The sequence below is a fragment of the Rhipicephalus microplus genome, chromosome 5 (assembly GCF_043290135.1).
Source record: "Rhipicephalus microplus isolate Deutch F79 chromosome 5, USDA_Rmic, whole genome shotgun sequence".
Classification (NCBI taxonomy): Eukaryota; Metazoa; Arthropoda; class Arachnida; order Ixodida; family Ixodidae; genus Rhipicephalus; species Rhipicephalus microplus.
This window is the reverse complement of record NC_134704.1, coordinates 144,145,554-144,164,601: the sequence shown is the minus strand read 5'-3', so window position 1 is coordinate 144,164,601 and position 19,048 is coordinate 144,145,554. Positions and strand designations below refer to the sequence as shown.

The following is a 19,048-nucleotide window of genomic DNA, read 5'->3' as shown; positions in this document are numbered from 1 at the left end:
AGAATTGGTCATCCATTTTTTTCGCCTTCTTTTCTTTCTCGTCTCTTCTCTCGGTTACGCGTGACCAGTGACATTGTTAGACTAGAAGGAGCTTCGCCCCTAAAAAACAAAAACGAGCAGAAAAGGTTCCATTGCGAGGCATCGAACCAGTAACCTCACAGTCTGCAAAGCACTGCGCCAACCACTCGGCCACAAAACCTACCATGTAAAGTTTGCTAACAGCAAGCCAATATTATACGCCACACACCATTAGGTGGTGTTCATAGCTCTGTAACTTCGGTGGGGTTGAGTCACCAGTACAATATTCTATTCTATTTCAATTTATTTAGCAGAAAAACAATCTGTAGGGACACCTGGCCAAAAAGCTGTCCCAGCAGCTTGACGAAGGCCAAGCGTCCCTTACATGGCAATAGAAAACGCACGACACATATCATCAAGTGTTTTTACATAGCATTCGCATGGAAAGCATTATACGTACAGATCAGCATACTTCACACGTTTACATAAAATGTAACTGTGAGGCTTCGTACAGGAATGCAGGGTAATGGGTTATTATAAAGATAAAAGTAGTGCAGATGTTTTTTTATTTCTTGCGGCTCTGTGTTTGTGCCAATTGAGTATGGTTAGAATATTATCAGTTAGTCATTGCAGGCTGTAGTTGTTCCGGAACTAGGGTACCTTCATACCTTAGGGTTTGATGTGTGTTTTGTGTTGTTGAGCACTTCTAGCTTAGCGAGTGACGTAAAGTAAGTTTGAACATTTTTGGATGATAAATGCATTTTTTCTCAATAATCTATATTAATGTAGGCTGTCAACGCGAGATGGGTCGGGTGCGCTAAGGTCGTCGCCTCTCGCGTTTCGTTGAGTGCCACCACTCTCTCCTGCGCGTCCAGTTATCACTGTTATCAGACTCGTGACTCGGAAGGCTACAAAGATCACTTCATTCGCTGCTGCGGCCGCGTTTGCGAATAGAGCACGGTGCTCACACGAAGAAGTAAGAACTTTGGCAGTTCGTGCTTGTCCTGTGTATACTTGTGCATTCGTTTCATGCGTCTTTCTGTTCGAACAGCGCGCTGCGATTTTTGAGCTGCTTGCTGTTCTTCGCGTGACGTGGCAGTTTGTTTCTGCTGCATTCATTTATTCGCCCTTGTGGCAAAACAATGAACAATGACCACTCACCTACCTTTTTGAAGACACGTTTCGCTTTCGTGTTATACTGATTCCGAAAATAGGTATAGGCCACGTTTTTAGTGATATTTGGGACTCTTTATATATTTTACGGTACATTCCTATTGTCCTGAGTTGCTTACAGAACAAGTGTTCCAAGGAATAGACATTCATGACCAACAAGATGTCCGGTTCCGGCTACACACTATTGTTCGCATTCGCCCATATTGCTGCTTGAGAACAGCGTAACAAAGCACAACAGAAGAAATTGTGTTGTACAGGCTTCACATCGCATAGTAACACCCTGTGGCGTTGCACGCATCGCACAATCTATTTGTTAAGTTTAAGGGTTCTTAGTTACAGCGCTTCATCGTTGCACTTACGGGAGCTGCACGTAAAGAAATCTTGCGATACGGCGTGAAACTGAGAATTTGCAGATGGTGCGCTTTTTGCTTTCATGTTGTTGCTCGCGCCGATCGCTTACCTCACAGACAGATGACGTACAACGCGCACATGAGGGCATGCGCCCGCCGCTCAGCTCCTAGAATCTCTCCCAGACGCTACGAAGACCGCAAAACGATGAAGACGGAGCGCGCAGTTCTCTGTATTGCACGCACAGTCGAAGCTCCTTGAAAGTGTTCTGTTCTGTTTCAGTCTTGAAAGTGTTCTGTCTTTTGTTTGAGAAAGGAGTGTGCGAGCGAGCTACGGAAGGCCACGCGTGTGCGAAGTGAAAGAAAAAACACAAAAAAACAAGATACCGGAAGACTGAGAGCAAAGCGTGCTTGGCCCGCACTGAAAGCATGAAACTTAATACCGCAGCTGTCGCCATGTTCTCCGTTTGGGTGAGTCAGTCACGACTGTTTCGCACTGTGGTTCTGCTGTCAAAGTGCAGACAAAACGTGCACTCGGCGCACCTTTTTGTCAGAGCGCTTTGCGTAGCAGATTAGCGTTATCATCTTTTGCATTTAATGTAAAGCAGATACAGTGAAATGAACGTTTCATAAACATTCTTGGTCAGAGTTGTCAGCATGTAAATTGCAAGTTTTGTTCGTGCCCAAGAAAGAAAAAAAATTATAATTGGTTGGTTTGCACAATAGGTTTTCCTGCCGAGTAGCATCTTGGACAAGCTTGCTTCGATCGTGAACATTTTTTGAAGAGATGGTGTTGTATATGTCTGTACGCAATTGCTAGGCATTCAAGTAGCAGATTCTGATTGTTTCACGGCGATTACAGGTGTTTAACCCCGACTGACATAATTTACAAGGCGCAGTTATGTTACAATGCAGTAATGATATATCTAAGCTTCAAAGAGAGCTATAAAGCATGATGGCATGTTTGTATACTCGTACAGTTAGTATTTATTCAAACTCCGTAGCTGCCTTGGCAAGAGTGAATGAGCGGGTTTTCTTGAAGACTATCTGCTGGTGATGCTCAAAAAAACTCATCTGAAAGGAGTTGCTTATTTGTCAACTCTTCACTGCAATAGTAGAACGTTTTCGCACTAGTAGGTAACTGCTGGTCTTGTTAATAATAATAATAATAATAATAATAATAATAATAATAATAATAATAATAATAATAATAATAATAATAATAATAATAATAATAATAATAATAATAATAATAATAATAACCACTGAATCAAATATTTAACGCGCCCCGGAACAACCATGAGATCTTAGTGAAAGTGCTCGCAAAAATAAGAGAATAAAAATAAACCATACACAACAGACCATGTTCAGAAAAAGAAATGAATTAAAGAAGAGAGAAAATGCGCAATGAAACACATCAGAGCAAAATGGGGAGAATAAAAAGACATGATAATCTTGAATGGGAGTGAAAATTGAAGGGGAACATACACAACTATCGTAGAAGCCTTCTTGAAAGACGGAAAAGGGAATAATTTGTACAATGTGGAATAACTAAGAGCCGAGATCAAAACGATGAGATTGGTTTGCGAAAAACATAATGATCATTAAAGTGAACATAATATAGACTTTGTATCCTGTGAACGGCAGAGTTGAGAGAAGTTGGCAGGTACATGAAATGGTCGATTCTCTGTGCTTACCTTCAGCGAAATCCGAAAATTTACACAATTGACAAGTGAAGGACAGGATATGATACCATGAACTAGTTTGTAAAAAAAAAACGAAAGGTCAGCGCGATTTTTTCGGCAGGGAAGTGCTGGCAAATATAATATTCTGACAATGTTGGAACACGATAGATAGGCATTTCTAGCGAAATAATGGTTGTAAAGGCTTACGATTTTTTTCTGGACTGGCTCAATGGTATCCCTGTCAGATTTACCAAGCAGATCACCAAGATTTACCAAGAGATTCAGATTTACCAAGAGATTTACCAATGCAGATCACCAATATATATGTTCACGTTAAAGAAGACATATTGCAGCATACAATTTGTGAAAGGCTATAGGAGAACTGAATTCGATTCTACAAATGCAGCTGACAGAACGAAGGCTACGCATTGCGGCACATTTACTGTGAGCAGAAAGAACCAGCAGGCTATCAATAAGAACACCAAAATCACTAAATTCATAAACCTTACATACCATATGGCCTCCACAGAGTATGGAAATGACACGATGGGTGTTTTGTGAGATATACTAATGAATTTGGTGTTAGAGGTATTCACAGAAAGGTTATTGTTTTCACACTATTTGGAGTAAGCACACAAAATTGACTGCATCAATTGACATTCGTAAACTGAATGAATTTCTTTAAACATCCTCATGCTATCGGCATACAATAAAAAAGAAGAATAACAAGTTGCAAAAGAAACATCGTTAATGTAAACTTTAAAAAAATCACAGCATATTCCCTCAGTGAATGATGATGAGTGGGGCGGAGCGTCCATCCGTCCATCTGTACGTCTGTCTTTCCGTCTGTCCATCCGGTTATCTTCCATCTGTCCGTTCGTCCATCCTTCTGTCCGTCCATTCGTATTCTCGTCTGCCTGTCTGTCTGTCTGTCTGTCTGTCTGTCTGTCTGTCTGTCTGTCTGTCTGTCTGTCTGTCTGTCTGTCTGTCTGTCTGTCTGTCTGTCTGTCTGTCTGTCTGTCTGTCTGTCTGTCTGTCTGTCTGTCTGTCTGTCTGTCTGTCTGATACTGCCGGTTAGTCCTGATGCAGGACAAGGTCAAGCTAACAGGAGCTTCGCCCTAAAATAAGAGTAAACCTAATGCCGACCCTTGGAAGACTCCACTAGTAACTTTGTACAAAGAGTACTTTTGGCCATTTGCGGCAAAATAACATGATCTACGAAAGTAATGTACAACAACCTCGGCAAAGAGCAGCGCTTCGAGATAGGTAATAGTGCACTTGAAGTTGTAAAAGACTATGTATACTTAGGGCAGGTAATAACCGCAGAGCCGAACCACGAGATTGAAGTAACTAGAAGAATAAGAATGGGGTGGAGCACATTCGGCAAGCACTCTCAAATTATGACAGGTAGATTGCCACTATCCCTCAAGAGGAAGGTATATAACAGCTGTATCTTGCCGGTACTTAGCTACGGAGCAGAAACCTGGAGACTTACAAAGAGGGTTCAGCTTAAATTGAGGACGACGCAGCGAGCAATGGAAAGAAAAATGGTAGGTGTAACCTTAAGAGACAAGAAGAGAGCAGAGTGGATTAGGGAACAAACGGGGGTTAAGGATATCATAGCTGAAATCAAGAAGAAGAAATGGACATGGGCAGGGCATGTAGCGCGTAGACAGGATAACCGCTGGTCATTAAGGGTAACTGACTGGATTCCCAGAGAAGGGAAGCGGGTTAGGGGGAGACAGAAGGTGAGGTGGGCAGATGAGATTAAGAAGTTTGCGGGTATAAATTGGAAGCAGCAAGCACAGGACCGGGTTAACTGGAGGAACATGGGAGAGGCCTTTGTCCTGCAGTGGACGTAGTCAGGCTGATGATGATGATGAACATGATCTACTAAGCACGTTGATGTGCAGTGGATTCACAACTTGCGAGTCAACTTCAAAGTTTGCAAGTTTATCCAAAAACAGTAATTGACTGACCAGGTCACAGTAGACTACGTCAACCTGTCCTCTCTGAGAATTAGGGTGGATGATACTAAGAATGATATTAATATATTATTAATAATAATAACCATGTAACAGGTGTTTAACATCGCAAAATCACGATATCATTGTGTGAAACACCGTTAAAGAAAATTCTAAAAATTTTGACCATCTGGTGTTCTCTAACACGCACTGACATCGCACAGCACGTGGGTGTTGGGCTAGTTGGTCATTACACTGAGCTGCACGCGGGCGCATAGGCACAACTAATAAACTAAAGTTTTAGGAAGGGTGCTTCTAACAAATAATTTTGTATGCAAAATGTATGTAGGTGTTAAAATGCAAGTGGAAAATTTCGACAAGCACACCACTGCATCCTACTGCTTCATGCTTAGTTAAACTTAAGAGTTTATTAGAGATTAGGCTATGTTTCAAAAGTCAGCAATACTTCAATGTTGCGAATATAACATTTATTAACCGATAGTTTGCCACTTTTAGTACAGTGCATAGTACGTGAGTACACTTTCAAAGTACATACTATTTTCAGTCATCGGCTTTTCTTTTTTCTAAACGCACTGCGAAGAAATGTCGTGTAGCGTGTTCTTTTATTGGCCTCGCTGCCCTCTTGCTTATACAATAAGAAGTTTTCCTGAAGGCGTTAACGTTTTCTTTCATTAAGATTATTTTGTTGCGTCGAATTGTCGCTCACGCAATCTATTCGAGAAACGAGGCAGAACATAAAAATAGCCCATGCTTTACTGATGTGACAGAACTTGTATTCATTGAACTACCTGGAAATCTAAGCCAGTCACATTTAGGAGCAAGCCAATCATGTAAATAATTATCGCTAGTGTGGCAATAACTAATTGCAAGAATTGAGGATTATTTTGGCGATCAATCCATTTTATTGCTAACAGCTTGGTCCTTTTACCCACTGTTATCACCAAGAGCTTGTTCAGCTTTTATGATTGGGTTAATGAGATAAAATTCCAGGATAACAATCAACTCGACACTCTAGGGTTTCCTCAATTGTTCTACACAGTGGTATTTCAGTAGCAGTCACTGCGACTGCTATTAGGCGCTTCCCAATTTCAAGGCCGTTAAGGTGCATTGACAGGAATATTTCCTGTCTATGAACCTTCAAAGGTCTGCATTTACAAGCGCCTCATAACATCGGCGACAAGGATCTGTAGCTACAAAGCCTAATAGCTTTTAAGGTGCAAGATTCTTGTCGCCCAAGGATTATGTGGCTACCAAGCTACACGAAAATTTGTGCGGATTTCTATGTTAATTCGTTATGCAAACACGTGGTTGGCGATTTTATCTCGCATGTTAACTTTTAGAACTTTATGTTTGAAGGCGCAGTTGGAATTAAGAGTTTAGATGTAGTTCGAATGGGTCAGATAAGATTTTCTCGAAAGATGTACGATTGTGCGAAACTCGAGAACAACGCATCAATTATTTTCCGAATACAAGCACTCTCAAATCCAGTTTACTCGAACATAACATGGAAACGTTAACATATACCTCACGTCGTTCACTTCGCGCGGTCATAGATAAGTGGAAGCAAAATAGTATCAGTTTGCACACAGTTTGAAGGAGACACAGTGTGCCCAGCGTCTCGCATACAACCGGACATTTTTACCCAGTTATGCTCAATCTCTTTACAATGAAATGTCATTTATAGATCGCATATTCGAGAATGCATAGTTCTTGGCGTCAATACATGGAAACACATCTGTCATATCAATGAAGGAAAGGCTCGTTTTTTTTTTTGCGAAGCATTTCTTAGCGAACTTCGGTGACTTTAAGGGCATCTATCTATCTATCTATCTATCTATCTATCTATCTATCTATCTATCTATCCATCCATCCATCCATCCATCCATCCATCCATCCATCCATCCATCCATCCATCCATCCATCCATCCATCCATCCATCCATCCATCCATCCATCCATCCATCCATCCATCCATCCATCCATCCATCCATCCATCCATCCATCCATCCATCCATCCATCCATCCATCCATCCATCCATCCATCCATCCATCCATCCATCCATCCATCCATCCATCCATCCATCCATCCATCCATCCATCCATCTATCTATCTATCTATCTATCTATCTATCTATCTATCTATCTATCTATCTATCTATCTATCTATCTATCTATCTATCTATCTATCTATCTATCTATCTATCTATCTATCTATCTATCTATCTATCTATCTATCTATCTATCTATCTATCTATCTATCTATCTATCTATCTATCTATCTATCTATCTATCTATCTATCTATCTATCTATCTATCTATCTATCTATCTATCTATCTATCTATCTATCTATCTATCTATCTATCTATCTATCTATCTATCTATCTATCTATCTATCTATCTATCTATCTATCTATCTAGATGCTTATGGTTTCGTTCTCTCGTGGGCACCCCCTTAACTTGGCGTGAACCAAAATTAGCATGGGAGGGTAAGATGGCTGGTCAAATATGACCCGCAGGTCAAGACATGAACAATGTCACAATTCCGTCGCGTACGTCGTCAGACATGTCCCACCAGACAGTGGAACATACCCCACTGGCAGGTATATGCTTTGGTGTGCGGGTATGTGCCACAGGTGATTGACCCTTAGTACCTACCCAGGAATGATGAGGACACACATCGACAATTTTAACGCGTGAGCGTTAAGAAACACCCGACATCGGTAGCATTGATCCGATGAATGCAAACAATATATGTCAGGGTCACAGCTGGAATCAAACCCAAGCATTCTGCATGGCAATGTAGCATTTTTCCACCGAGCTATGCAAAGTCTCGGAACTTCTTTTCAAATAGACGCTAGTATTTGTGAAACATCAATAGTGGTTGCAGTGCAGCCCACCTAATTTTATAAGTATTACATATTTACACTTTTTATACAGCCGTCACGTCGGGTTAACGTCGATTGTGGTTAGCTGCCAAGCGCTGAAGTTGATTTATGTAGCAGTGTTCAGGGCCAGCATCCTCGCGAGTATAAGCGCTTCATATCAGCCTATATGGTGTTGCTAATACACGTGTTCCAGTTGGCATTGTTGCGCAAGTGCAAACAACTGGTTATATAAACATCTGTAACTGTTTAACCTATGTCTGTGCGTGCAACATTTTTACATATATTTAGCGTCATTTCATGACGTGTTGCTCACTAAAAAAATTGCAACACGGTCACCTTCCATCAACATGCTTCGCATAACGTCGGTTCCCCGGTACGTGGGATCTGCCGTTTTTTTTTTGTTATAGAAAACCTCTGTGAAAACTGGCAAAGAGTGAATGAGCTCAAGAAAGCCACAAAAAACTTAAACTGCACTGTTTTCACTGCAATAATATAGCGGCAATATATGTTTGAAAAACGTAAACTGAACAAAAAGGGAACTTGCCATGGGCAGGGACTGAGCCTGCGACCTTCGGATTACGGGTTCGGTGGTCGTACCGACTGCGCTACAGCAGGAGTCGTGCCTCTGCTTTCATAATGTACTTATGCGCAGGGGAGCACTCGGAGTATTAGGCCAAACCATTATTAACCATGATGGCGAGTGTAGAAACGCATATGCTATCTCATCGCATGATGGCGAGTGTGGAACATATGCGCTGTCTCATCACATGTAAAGCGATAGCGTTTCACTGTAACATGCTTGCAGCATAAGCAGTGGGAACTCTGGGGCACTTGCATGAAACAATATACATTTGCCACTAATGCTTCATCATTCTGATTTGGAGTGCAAAGCGTAAAAAAAAAGAGTTTTTCTCCGTTTTAACACGAATGTGTTCAATGCCGGGGTACACCATGGCTCCATGACGTACTTTTGTCATGGATATGGCACTGTAGAACATAAGCTAGCAGATTGCAAAAAAATGGAAATTTCTGCAGTGTGGCATCGAAACAAAGACCTCGTGCTACCTCTCTGTGGCGTAGTGGTCAGCGTCTCGCGCTGCAGAGCGCTAGTCACTAACCCCTACGCCACAGAGCGACTTCTCAGCCACAGGTTAACGGAAAGCCATTTATATACACCATATACCGCTTGCTGTCCTCAGACGTTGGAAACTTCAGCTCGTTTCCGTCACCCGTTGCGATACTGTACGACGGGCCCACATTGGGCGAGTGCGCTTGAAAGGTCGTCAAGCCGCGCCACCCTGCACGTCACTGTGCGCGCGCGCCTCCACACCTCAAGTCTGCTTTGAAGTTACAGTAGGTAAAGAGAGCACGAATGTCATTTCGCTCACTGCCACAGCCACGTTTACGAAGGCAGCGCGCTCTGACAAACGAAGAAGTAAGAGTTGTGACTGTTGTTCGCCCTCACACTGTTTCTACCTGTGCGTTCATTTTGTGCGTCTTTCTTTCTATTTGAACAGCGTACTGAAACTGTCGAGTTCAGAAAGTTTTTTTTTCGTGATCGTTCTGTGTATGCTCATTTAGTACGTGTTTTCTGCTTGAGATGTGCGCTGCAAGTTTAGAGTAGGTTGCCGTTCTTCGCGTGAGATTGCAAATGGCTGGTGCAGCATGTATTCCTTCGCCCTTGTGGCGAAACAATGCACGATGAATGCTCCACTACTTATGCGAGGACATGTGTTGTTTTCGTGTGATATCGATTCCTAAATTGAGAGATCGACCACGTTTTTTACATTATTATTCATTTTCTTGCACGCACTGGAACGGCTAGTGTCAGAGGAGTTTATTTGTGCTTTTTTAGATGACAGCTACAAGTCCTTAGGTACATTAGGTATACAGCCTCTTGATCCATTAAATCCGCAACACTCTTCGCTCGCTCATTTACTCCTCGATACTTCTCACGTGCCGGTTGGGCATGCGGCCCATTTTCGTGGACTCGCCGCAGTGTTCATTGGAGGCGTGTGATTTCAGGCCAGTTGCGCGCTCCACGGTGGCTTCGAACTCTTTGCAGATGGTGTTGAAGGGCCACTCACCAGGCCCCATACCAAATTTTATTTAGACCACCGAAGCTCTTATGTGGCCGATAAGGAGCATTTTGCCCTCAATTTTTTTTTTCGGTCAGGTCATTACGAGCTGAGAAAACTGTTTTTTTGAAGCAGCGAGAAGTGAGCGTGAGAGGAGGCGAGCTCGAAACCCTTGCCGCTCCTCCGCGTAACCTTCGCGAGCCAAATCTCTTCGTTGCCCTGTCCGGCATCCGACCAAGTGGTCACGTGCGCATGACGTGCCCGAACAATCCCAACCCCCGAAAACGCGAGCGGCTTTTTTTAGGGGCGAAGCTCCTTATGACGTGGCTTGTGCATCCCTCGTAGTACGTAACCACCAGTGGCACATACCCAAAATAGGTATAACATTTGACCTCCAAGGTTGTGCCAGTGAGATATTTCTTCTGTGCGTTGTTTAACAATAAAAAATAGTGCTCAATGTACAAGCCAATGGCTGCTAATGGGGAATGAGAGACAGGAGCATTCGGCTTTTAGTCAACGCGCACGCTGCGATCCCCATTAGCAGCCATTCACATGTACATTAAGCACTATCGGACAAGAAAGGGTTGCTATATTATACTCGCTGGGTGTAACCTCTTTAGTTTTAGAAAGTTTTAGTGAGCGTTGAGCCGCAGGGCCATGAATACAATGAACTAGTATATACCATGAATGAATTCGAGGTGGTTAAAGGGGAGAAGTAGATACGAAGCGCAAGCCGTAAGAAATTAAAAGCTGAATCCTCCTGTCTGTCATTTCACATTAGCAGCCACTGGCATGTACATTGAGCGTTATCTGACAGGAAAAGGTTGCTACGTTATACTCTCTGGGAGTAACCTCCTTGGTTTTAGAAAGGTTTAGCGAGCGTTGAGCCGTAGTGCCATGAATACAGTGAACTAGTATATACCGTGAACTCAAGATGGTTGAAGGTGGGAAGTAGACCCGAAGCGCAAGCCGTAAGAAAGTGTGCGTGTGCCACCTCTCGTTTAGTCCTTGGAATGTCCACTGAATGGCGGTGCTTCTATATGGGGAATATATGATAAAAAAAATGCGAGATGGTGGGACTTGGAGTGTTGAATAGATGGACGAACGGACACACAGACAGATGTATGGATGGACGCATGAACGGACGCAGGGGCGGATGCATGAACGAAAGCAGGGACGGGCGCACAGACGGACGCATGGACGGACGAATGCTTCGCCCCACTTTCCATCATTCACTCCGTGGATATGCTGGCATTTTTTTTACCAACGTTATTTTGTGGTCTGCTTCCTGGTTCTGCGGGATGGTTTGGAAACGCTGGATGAGACGCGGCAGAATAGATTAGCACAATGAGGGCGCGAACCCGTAGAAGCGTTACTTTTGCTTTTTACGGCTGTCGCCTGCTCGGTGCGCTGACCACGGGGACACGAACGCATGGGAAACGCCTGTACATTAGCCCCACATCTCGTTGCAATTCACGAAAAAATTAAAAACGAACGCGCACATTCCCTTATTGCGTCCTAATATTAACCTATGGTTTTATTAATCTGTTCAAGGAAAAAATTACATGAACTACGCATGTCGTGCTAAATAATTTTCACCACGTCATGTGTCACTGTTGGCAACGTCAGAGCAGAGTCGTCTACGTAGAGGACCAACGTCACTGCATTGCCGTGTACGTAGGGCCATTCATAAGCGCACGCCAGGCCCTCAATATCTGGGCGCGCACCCACGAAAGGAAGGGGCAGCAGCGTTCATTTTGAAATTTTACTTGTTTCCGCGGTGTGTAGCGTTCCGAATTCTAGTAGACGTGATCATGAACGCCTCATCTACGCATTGCACTTGTCAGCTCAAAATTGTCAAACCTGGTGAGTGGCCCATTAACAACATCTAAAACGCTGAAATGAACGTTTCCTAGGAGCTGCTTGTTTCCCAGAGTGGTGTGAACAGGGCAAACTGATATAAAATGAGGTTGAGAAGATTTCTAAGTCGGATTCGCCACTGCCTGCTAGATAGCTGATCATTTTTGTCATTACGATGAACAAGATCCTCCCTATTTATATTGAGGTTCTCATTCCGAATGACTTGATGCTTTCAGAATGTACGCAAGAGCGTGTTGATCAGCTGTGTGCTCGTTAAATGAGCACGTGGTACGTAAAGTGAGCTGACAAAAAAGTGTTCTATGCCCACAAATATTGCTTCTAATGGTGGTGAGTCCCATTCCCAGATTTGCATAAGCAAACATCGTCGACAAAATAGACGATCGGATGGTCGCCACAAAAGCTTAATTGACAGCGCAACTACAGCACGTTTCCGCAGATTGCAGCTTCGGTCCCTACAGGCAGCTAGTTGTATTTTCATCTACTTTCTTTACAAGTATATCATATTATGGCAATCCAAGTAAAACAGTATCATTACATTCTCTGCCCCTTCTGTGGTTTCATCATTTCTTGGTTTCCATTGATCTAAATTGCTTTGAATGAGTATTTGTATGTAGTAAATAACTATATAGTTTTCGAACGCTGAAAACATAACTTCATTGGCTCGTGATCATTTCGCGAGAAAATTGCCACTTTTTTGTAATAAATTTTACCATAGCGTTCTCAAGCTGGTGCTGTCTTCGATACTTCGGTGCAAGTACAGACTTTTAACCTTCAAAGTTTGAGTTGCATATGCTGAAGTCCAAGCTAACATTTCACTCCTCGCATCATGGCACGCTGATAGAATGGTATTTATGCAGTTCTGAAGGGATCCGTGTATCCAAATGTCTCCGTCACTCACATCGCTAAAAATTTTGTTGAAGACTTGAAGTGCAAATGCAAAAGACAGCTGCGTTTTTGCCGCGATCATCGAGTTTGAAATGACCTGTGCTTCTGCGAAAGTCGTGCAGAGTTTTAATGTCACTGATGAAGGTGTAGTTGATAGTATTATACATTCTTTCACACCAAAGTCTCGAGAAAAAAATTGCACAACATATCCTACAGCAAAGCATCTTCTGGAATAAATGCGCACATACATACGCTGACGTGACAGCTCTGCTGAAAAGTAATAAATGCGAGCGATTTCTTCCCTTACTGCAAGCACTTTTGAAATGTTCCTATCTATCTATCTATCTATCTATCTATCTATCTATATATCTATCTATCTATCTATCTACCTATCTATCTATCTATCTATCTATCTATCTATCTATCTATCTATCTATCTATCTATCTATCTATCTATCTATCTATCTATCTATCTATCTATCTATCTATCTATCTATCTATCTATCTATCTATCTATCTATCTATCTATCTATCTATCTATCTATCTATCTATCTATCTATCTATCTATCTATCTATCTATCTATCTATATACTTACTCTGGGTGCTCTCGTGATCATCCTATAACTTGGGGCAAACATAAATTAGTGTGCGTGGGTTATATGGTTCGATGAATACAACTGGTTGGACATAACAGGAATAAATGATTGATGGCACTATCCCCTCGCTAACGTCGTCAAACACTTTCCGCATACCAGTGGCACATACCTGTGGGCGGGTATGTGCCATTGGAAGGCAGGTATGTGCCACAGGTGGTCGACACTTCATATCTACCCAAGAATGGCGAGAAACCACATGAGTAATTTTAACGCGTGAGCGTTAAGAAAGAGCCACATCTGCTGTATTGACCCGTTGACCCGATGAATGCAAAGAAAAGGTCACAGCTTTGGCGCAAAAGCGAAGCAGTGAACCCGATAGCAACCAATCGGAAGGTCACGCGCAGAATGGCAAGCAGATCGAAACGTGCCCAGCGCTTCTCACGCTCAAATGACGCACGAAACGCACTCACCGCTACAGATGAACGTGAAGAAGCGTCTCAATTGTTAGTTCGCTGTGTCTGAAAAGCGCGCCCTTTTCGCAAATGGAGACTGTGCAATCATTGCAGTGACCTTCGTGCACCCGGTAACTACAACATAATCGTTCCCGTCAAAGCCCAAGGCCCACCAAGACGAGCGATTGTGCCCATGGCGAGATACTAGAGCAACCGCATGAGTGTTCATCCTACCCCCTCTCCGCGAGGCAAAGTACGCGTGGGAGATGAGAGCACGTGCCACCGCGTCGTTATGATGTGGTGACGCGCCCTTTTTGCGTCATCTTGATGGTAAAGTTGAAAACACGGTAGCTTTTCCCGAGATACCCGTCACCAGCGGTAAGTGGTAGATATAAATAGCTTGCTGTTTGAACGTTGGAGGAGGTGCTTTTTCGTGGGTCAGTGGCTCACGCCTCGCACTCACGATTCAGAGGTTTCGCGTTCAATTCCGCGCGCCGGTGTCTTTTTCTGGATGTTTTTTTTCTTTCTTGCGTTTTCATGTATACAGATACGAATACAAATACAGGGAGCGACGCCGACGCTGGCGGCAAAATCCAGCTGAGAGTGTCCGTATAATTGCTATTGCAATTGAAAATGCCAGGGTTCCAGCAAGAATCGATCCTCAGCACTTTGCGTGCCGATGCACGACAGAGCCATGACAGGTCTCGCAAATGGTTTTCAAGTAAACCATAATGTTCGTGAAGCGTCCATTGGGGATGCAGTGATAGCTATCCAGTTGATATAAAACGTCAAGTTACGATCAACTGTAGTTAGGCGCGATGCATTGAGGGTGACTGACAGTTTATATCAACCAAAGAACAGCGTGAATAGACATCGGTAGTTTTAATTTTAGAGCATTAGGGAAAATCATTGCGTCTTCACCAACTGAATCACGATGAGCGGGCAAAGCTATATATAGGTGCAAAGGTGCACAAAGTACACATTAAAGTCACCGATTAGTATAAAGGACGCACAGATGAATCGACGGATGAACGGATGGAGGAACTCCCGGAAGGATGGGTTGTTGGACGCATGCACGGAAGAACGTACAGGTAGATGTATGAACGGATGTACAGGCGCGCGCATGGATGCACGGACGGACACATGAGTGGACAGAAAGATGGATGAACGGATGGACGGATAGGCAGATGGACAGTGCTGGTGATCATGCATTGTGCTTTCGCACAGTTCATTAGACACAAAGTCGGCTGTTTATACATGTTTCCGTATTTGTCGTGCAGACGTTCAGTTCCGGCTTCGGCTTTGTGAGGTGTGATGGACGCCAACTAGGACATCCCTTAAGAGCTTCACACCTAAAGGCGGGTATTGGCAGCGTTGACCAAAGAAATACATAGCATAAATATTATTGTCCCAGCAGGAATCGAACCCCAGCATTTTGCGTGGCAGTCAAGTATTCTACCATAAAACCACGCCAGGTCTCTAAGCTGCTTTTCAAATAGACCGTAATGTTAGTGAAACGTCAATTATGGTTTCAGTACTGGCTATAAAATCTTCTAAACAGTACTTACATACTCCTATCTTACAGCCGTCAGCCATCATTGCTCTGTAGGTTCCGCCTATTAACGGTACAAACATTTCTAAAATTTTATAGCCTTCCATTCAGATGAGATGAATACATTTTATTAGTGAATCTGACCCCTTCTTTTTTTGTTTACTGGCCACGTTTTCATACAATTGAAATAATATATGTACAAACGAAAGTGGCGAATATAAGTGTCTACATCGGAGAGGTAATGATAAATAATGAATGAAATAGGTTTTTCAAAAGAGATTATGATGAGATATTTCTTCCAAAATTTATATTTAAATCCCCCAAATCCTTAGACAACAGGTTAGATTATTTCCTGGTTTAAGCACAAACACGTAACATAATAGCTGCAGATGCTTCTGTGAATGAGGAAAGAGCAGGTTTAGAAGTTGTCTCAGAGTTTCTTGGCTGGTGGTTCGCCGTGAGGCTACCCGATTTCATTCCAGTTTTTAATGCTGAGCTCATGGCGGTAATCATGGCACTGCGAAAACTTCTGACAGACGAGAGGTGCACGATATTAAAAAAAGATTCGCTTTCAGTTCACCCAGTTCTTTCAGCTTGACATAAATTGCTAGCCCTTAAGCCGTTATGCTCTTTAGTTCCACGTCAGCTATGAAGCACTGACATTTAGTGTGCGTCCCAGATCACTGTGTGTTGAAATTAAATGAAACGACCGATGCCTTGGGCCGCTCATCACTAGATATTCGAATAGTTCAGGTTCTAGTATATAGTGGAATATTAGACTCCACTCAGATATAGAAAATTCACTCAGGTACCATTCACTCAGGTAAATCGAATCAATAAGAACATGGATGAAACACAAGCACCTAAACTTTGCATGGAAGGCTTATTGGAGCCAATCTCGACAAGAAAAACTCATGATGATGATGAAATAAACATTTATTTTTCCGGAACAGTGTTCTTGAGCTCGTGAGCTTAGAGTCACCGTAGGCGGAAGGGTCCCTCATTCCAACAATCTTCCGGCTGTGATTGCCTCCCACGCCCTGGAGACGAATCATTGTTGGTCGTCTAGGTCCCGTGCGATGATCTTCACCTCCCACGTCTCGGCTCGGGGATCGATACAGGCGGTCATTGTAGACCTCGTAAAGCCATCTTTGTGGCGCCACGTGTGCTCGAGTATTAGGCGTACCAGTGTGTCGGACACGTAGCATATTGGGCAGTTGTCGTTGTACAGTGCGCAATAGATTCTACGCAGTAGGATGCCGTGCGTATAGTTGTTAGTTTGCCATCTTCGAAATTCCACGGCTTCTTCTTTATTCAGCTTGAGGTATAGCTGCGGGTACACCCTACAAGCTAAGCGATAGTGTTTTAGTATGGCTTTATAGGTTGGTTGTACTCTCTCCACTTGTGCTGCAGCGCTGGCTAACCGTGGGTCGAGTGAGCAGCCGAAGAAGGCCCGGTTTACGTGTCTGCGGGCCGCGCAATGAGCCGCTTCGTTTGCCTCGCGCTCTCCTACTCCAGCACCCATCCCACGCCGGTGTTCGGAAGCGCAGTTTCGCCCTTTTTCAGAATTTCGAGAGCTTCGGTGGAAATTCGGCCTCGAGTGTAATTGTGGACAGCGGATGGCGAATCTGTGAAGACTACGACCGCGTCCTTACCAGTCGTCGTGGCAAGGTCGATCACTGCTTTCTCCGCCGCGTTGGAGCTTCTCGCCTTGACTTTGGCAGATTCCAGCTCTTTTTTTCTTCTGTACCAACCACCCTGATAGTGGAGGCATTTTTGCCTGAGCACTTAGCCACGTCGACGTAGCCAGCATTTGGATCATGCTCATGCCTTCTGTGAAATGTGTCGACTCGAGTGATGTGTCTTTGCCGATGATACTCTGGATGCGTATTACGTGGCACTTGTGCGATGCTGATTTATTCTCGGGCGTGGCGGTATCTTCTCTCTGTGGTTGGCCTCGCCGATGTAGCTCTCGCTGTAGCCCAGGCGCGCAAGGATCAATCTGCCCGTCGATGTATCAGCTTTAATCTCTCAAATTTACTGGTTCGTTTTGCCTTTACCAGCTCTTGCCAGGTGTTGTGTAGCCCCATTCTGAGGATTCCTATGGTCAGCGCCATCGGAGCCCCATGGCAAGCTTGGTAGCTTTGCGGATAAGGCAATTGAGCTTGTCGACTTCAGATGTCTTGAGAGCGAGGTACGGAGTTCCGTCGGTGATTGAGCTGATTAGAAGAGCCTTCACAACTATTAAGGTATCGTCTTCTTTCAGGCCGCTAAGTCGGTGGTCGACTCTCTTTATGAGGTGCGTGAGCTGAAAGACCGTGCATTGAAGTCTAGGAATCATGGTGGCCCCTGATTAGTCGTAGTGCAGGAACATGTCGAGTACACAAAGTGAGTGACCGTCGGTATTTGGACTCTATGGAGGGTGCCGCATGGATCTGGTGCTTTGCAGGTTGGAGGTCTTCCTCGCGTGCGGGCCTTGAGTACCAGTAATTCCGAATTTTCTGGTGCACAGTTTATGTTGCAGCTTTCGAGGTAGTTCACCATGACGTCAACCACTTCTTGAAGGCAGCTTTCTTGTTTTCCGGTACTCTTGCTTCACGTCCACACCGTCATGTTGTCGGCGTATCTGGCGTTACGTAAGCCTTCTGTTCTTACGAGAAGCTTGGGGAACTTAATGAGCAGCACGTTGAATAGTTGGGGTGACATGGCAGAGCCTTGAGGTATGCCCCTGTTCGGTAGCTTAAATTTTGCACTTCGTATGTTCTACATTTCCACTGTAGCTGTACGATCAGTGAAAAAGCTTCGAACATAGTGTTAAGTATTGGAACCGCAGCCAGTGTCTTCGAAATTTTGTAGTATGGCTTTACGGGTAACATTGTATAAGGCACTGTTGACATCCAAGGCAAGAACGGACGACTTACTCTTTCTTTTCAAGTGGTCAACTAGACCTTCCTTGAGAAGTGAAAGGATGTCCCGCGTAGAAAGCAGCTGGTAGAATCCGAACACAATACCTGATAAGTACCCGTTGTCCTCAACGTGAGACGTGAGCCGGTCGTGAATCGAATGCTCAGACAGCTTGCCACCGCGCGAAGTTAGGGACGATAACCAGATTTCAGTGCCACCTCCCCTCAGTAAACTTCCACCTACACAGGGCTGCTGTGACGATATCACCCCTCTGCTACTGCTTCGCAAAATTAGATAACATTTCACACTACTTTCCGTCATGTCACCGGTATTGCAATAGTATAAACCGACTTCTCAATAGTCCTCTTTCGAAAATGGACTTATGCCTATTTGAACCAGTTGAATGAATCTTAGGTGCCTTAGGTTTGGGATACTGCCACAGGGATGTCTTTAATTCCACGTGTAACTTCATTCAAACTACCAAATGAGTTCTAGTTTAGTCTTGCCTTCAGAAAGTTTCGTTACTCAAATGCGAAAAACATACGTAATCTCTTCTAAATGGTGCTAGTAAGGTTTTTACGGCAGTCTGATAAACGAGCTCAAAAG

The 19,048-nt window shown here is 43.7% G+C and overlaps 1 protein-coding gene across 2 annotated transcripts in view; it reads left to right on the top strand.

Moving 5' to 3' along the window:
• The first annotated feature begins 1,706 nt into the window (after positions 1–1,706).
• LOC119173699 (proclotting enzyme) overlaps positions 1,707–19,048 on the top strand; it is a 74,225-nt gene continuing 56,883 nt past the window's right edge. For both annotated transcript variants that reach the window (XM_075896008.1, XM_075896004.1), the window contains exon 1: positions 1,707–2,009. Coding sequence is in view for 1 of the 2 variants with exons in the window: in XM_075896004.1 (XP_075752119.1) it covers positions 1,968–2,009 (42 nt within the window). In the remaining variant the exon portion in view is untranslated. The remainder of the gene's footprint in view (positions 2,010–19,048) is intronic.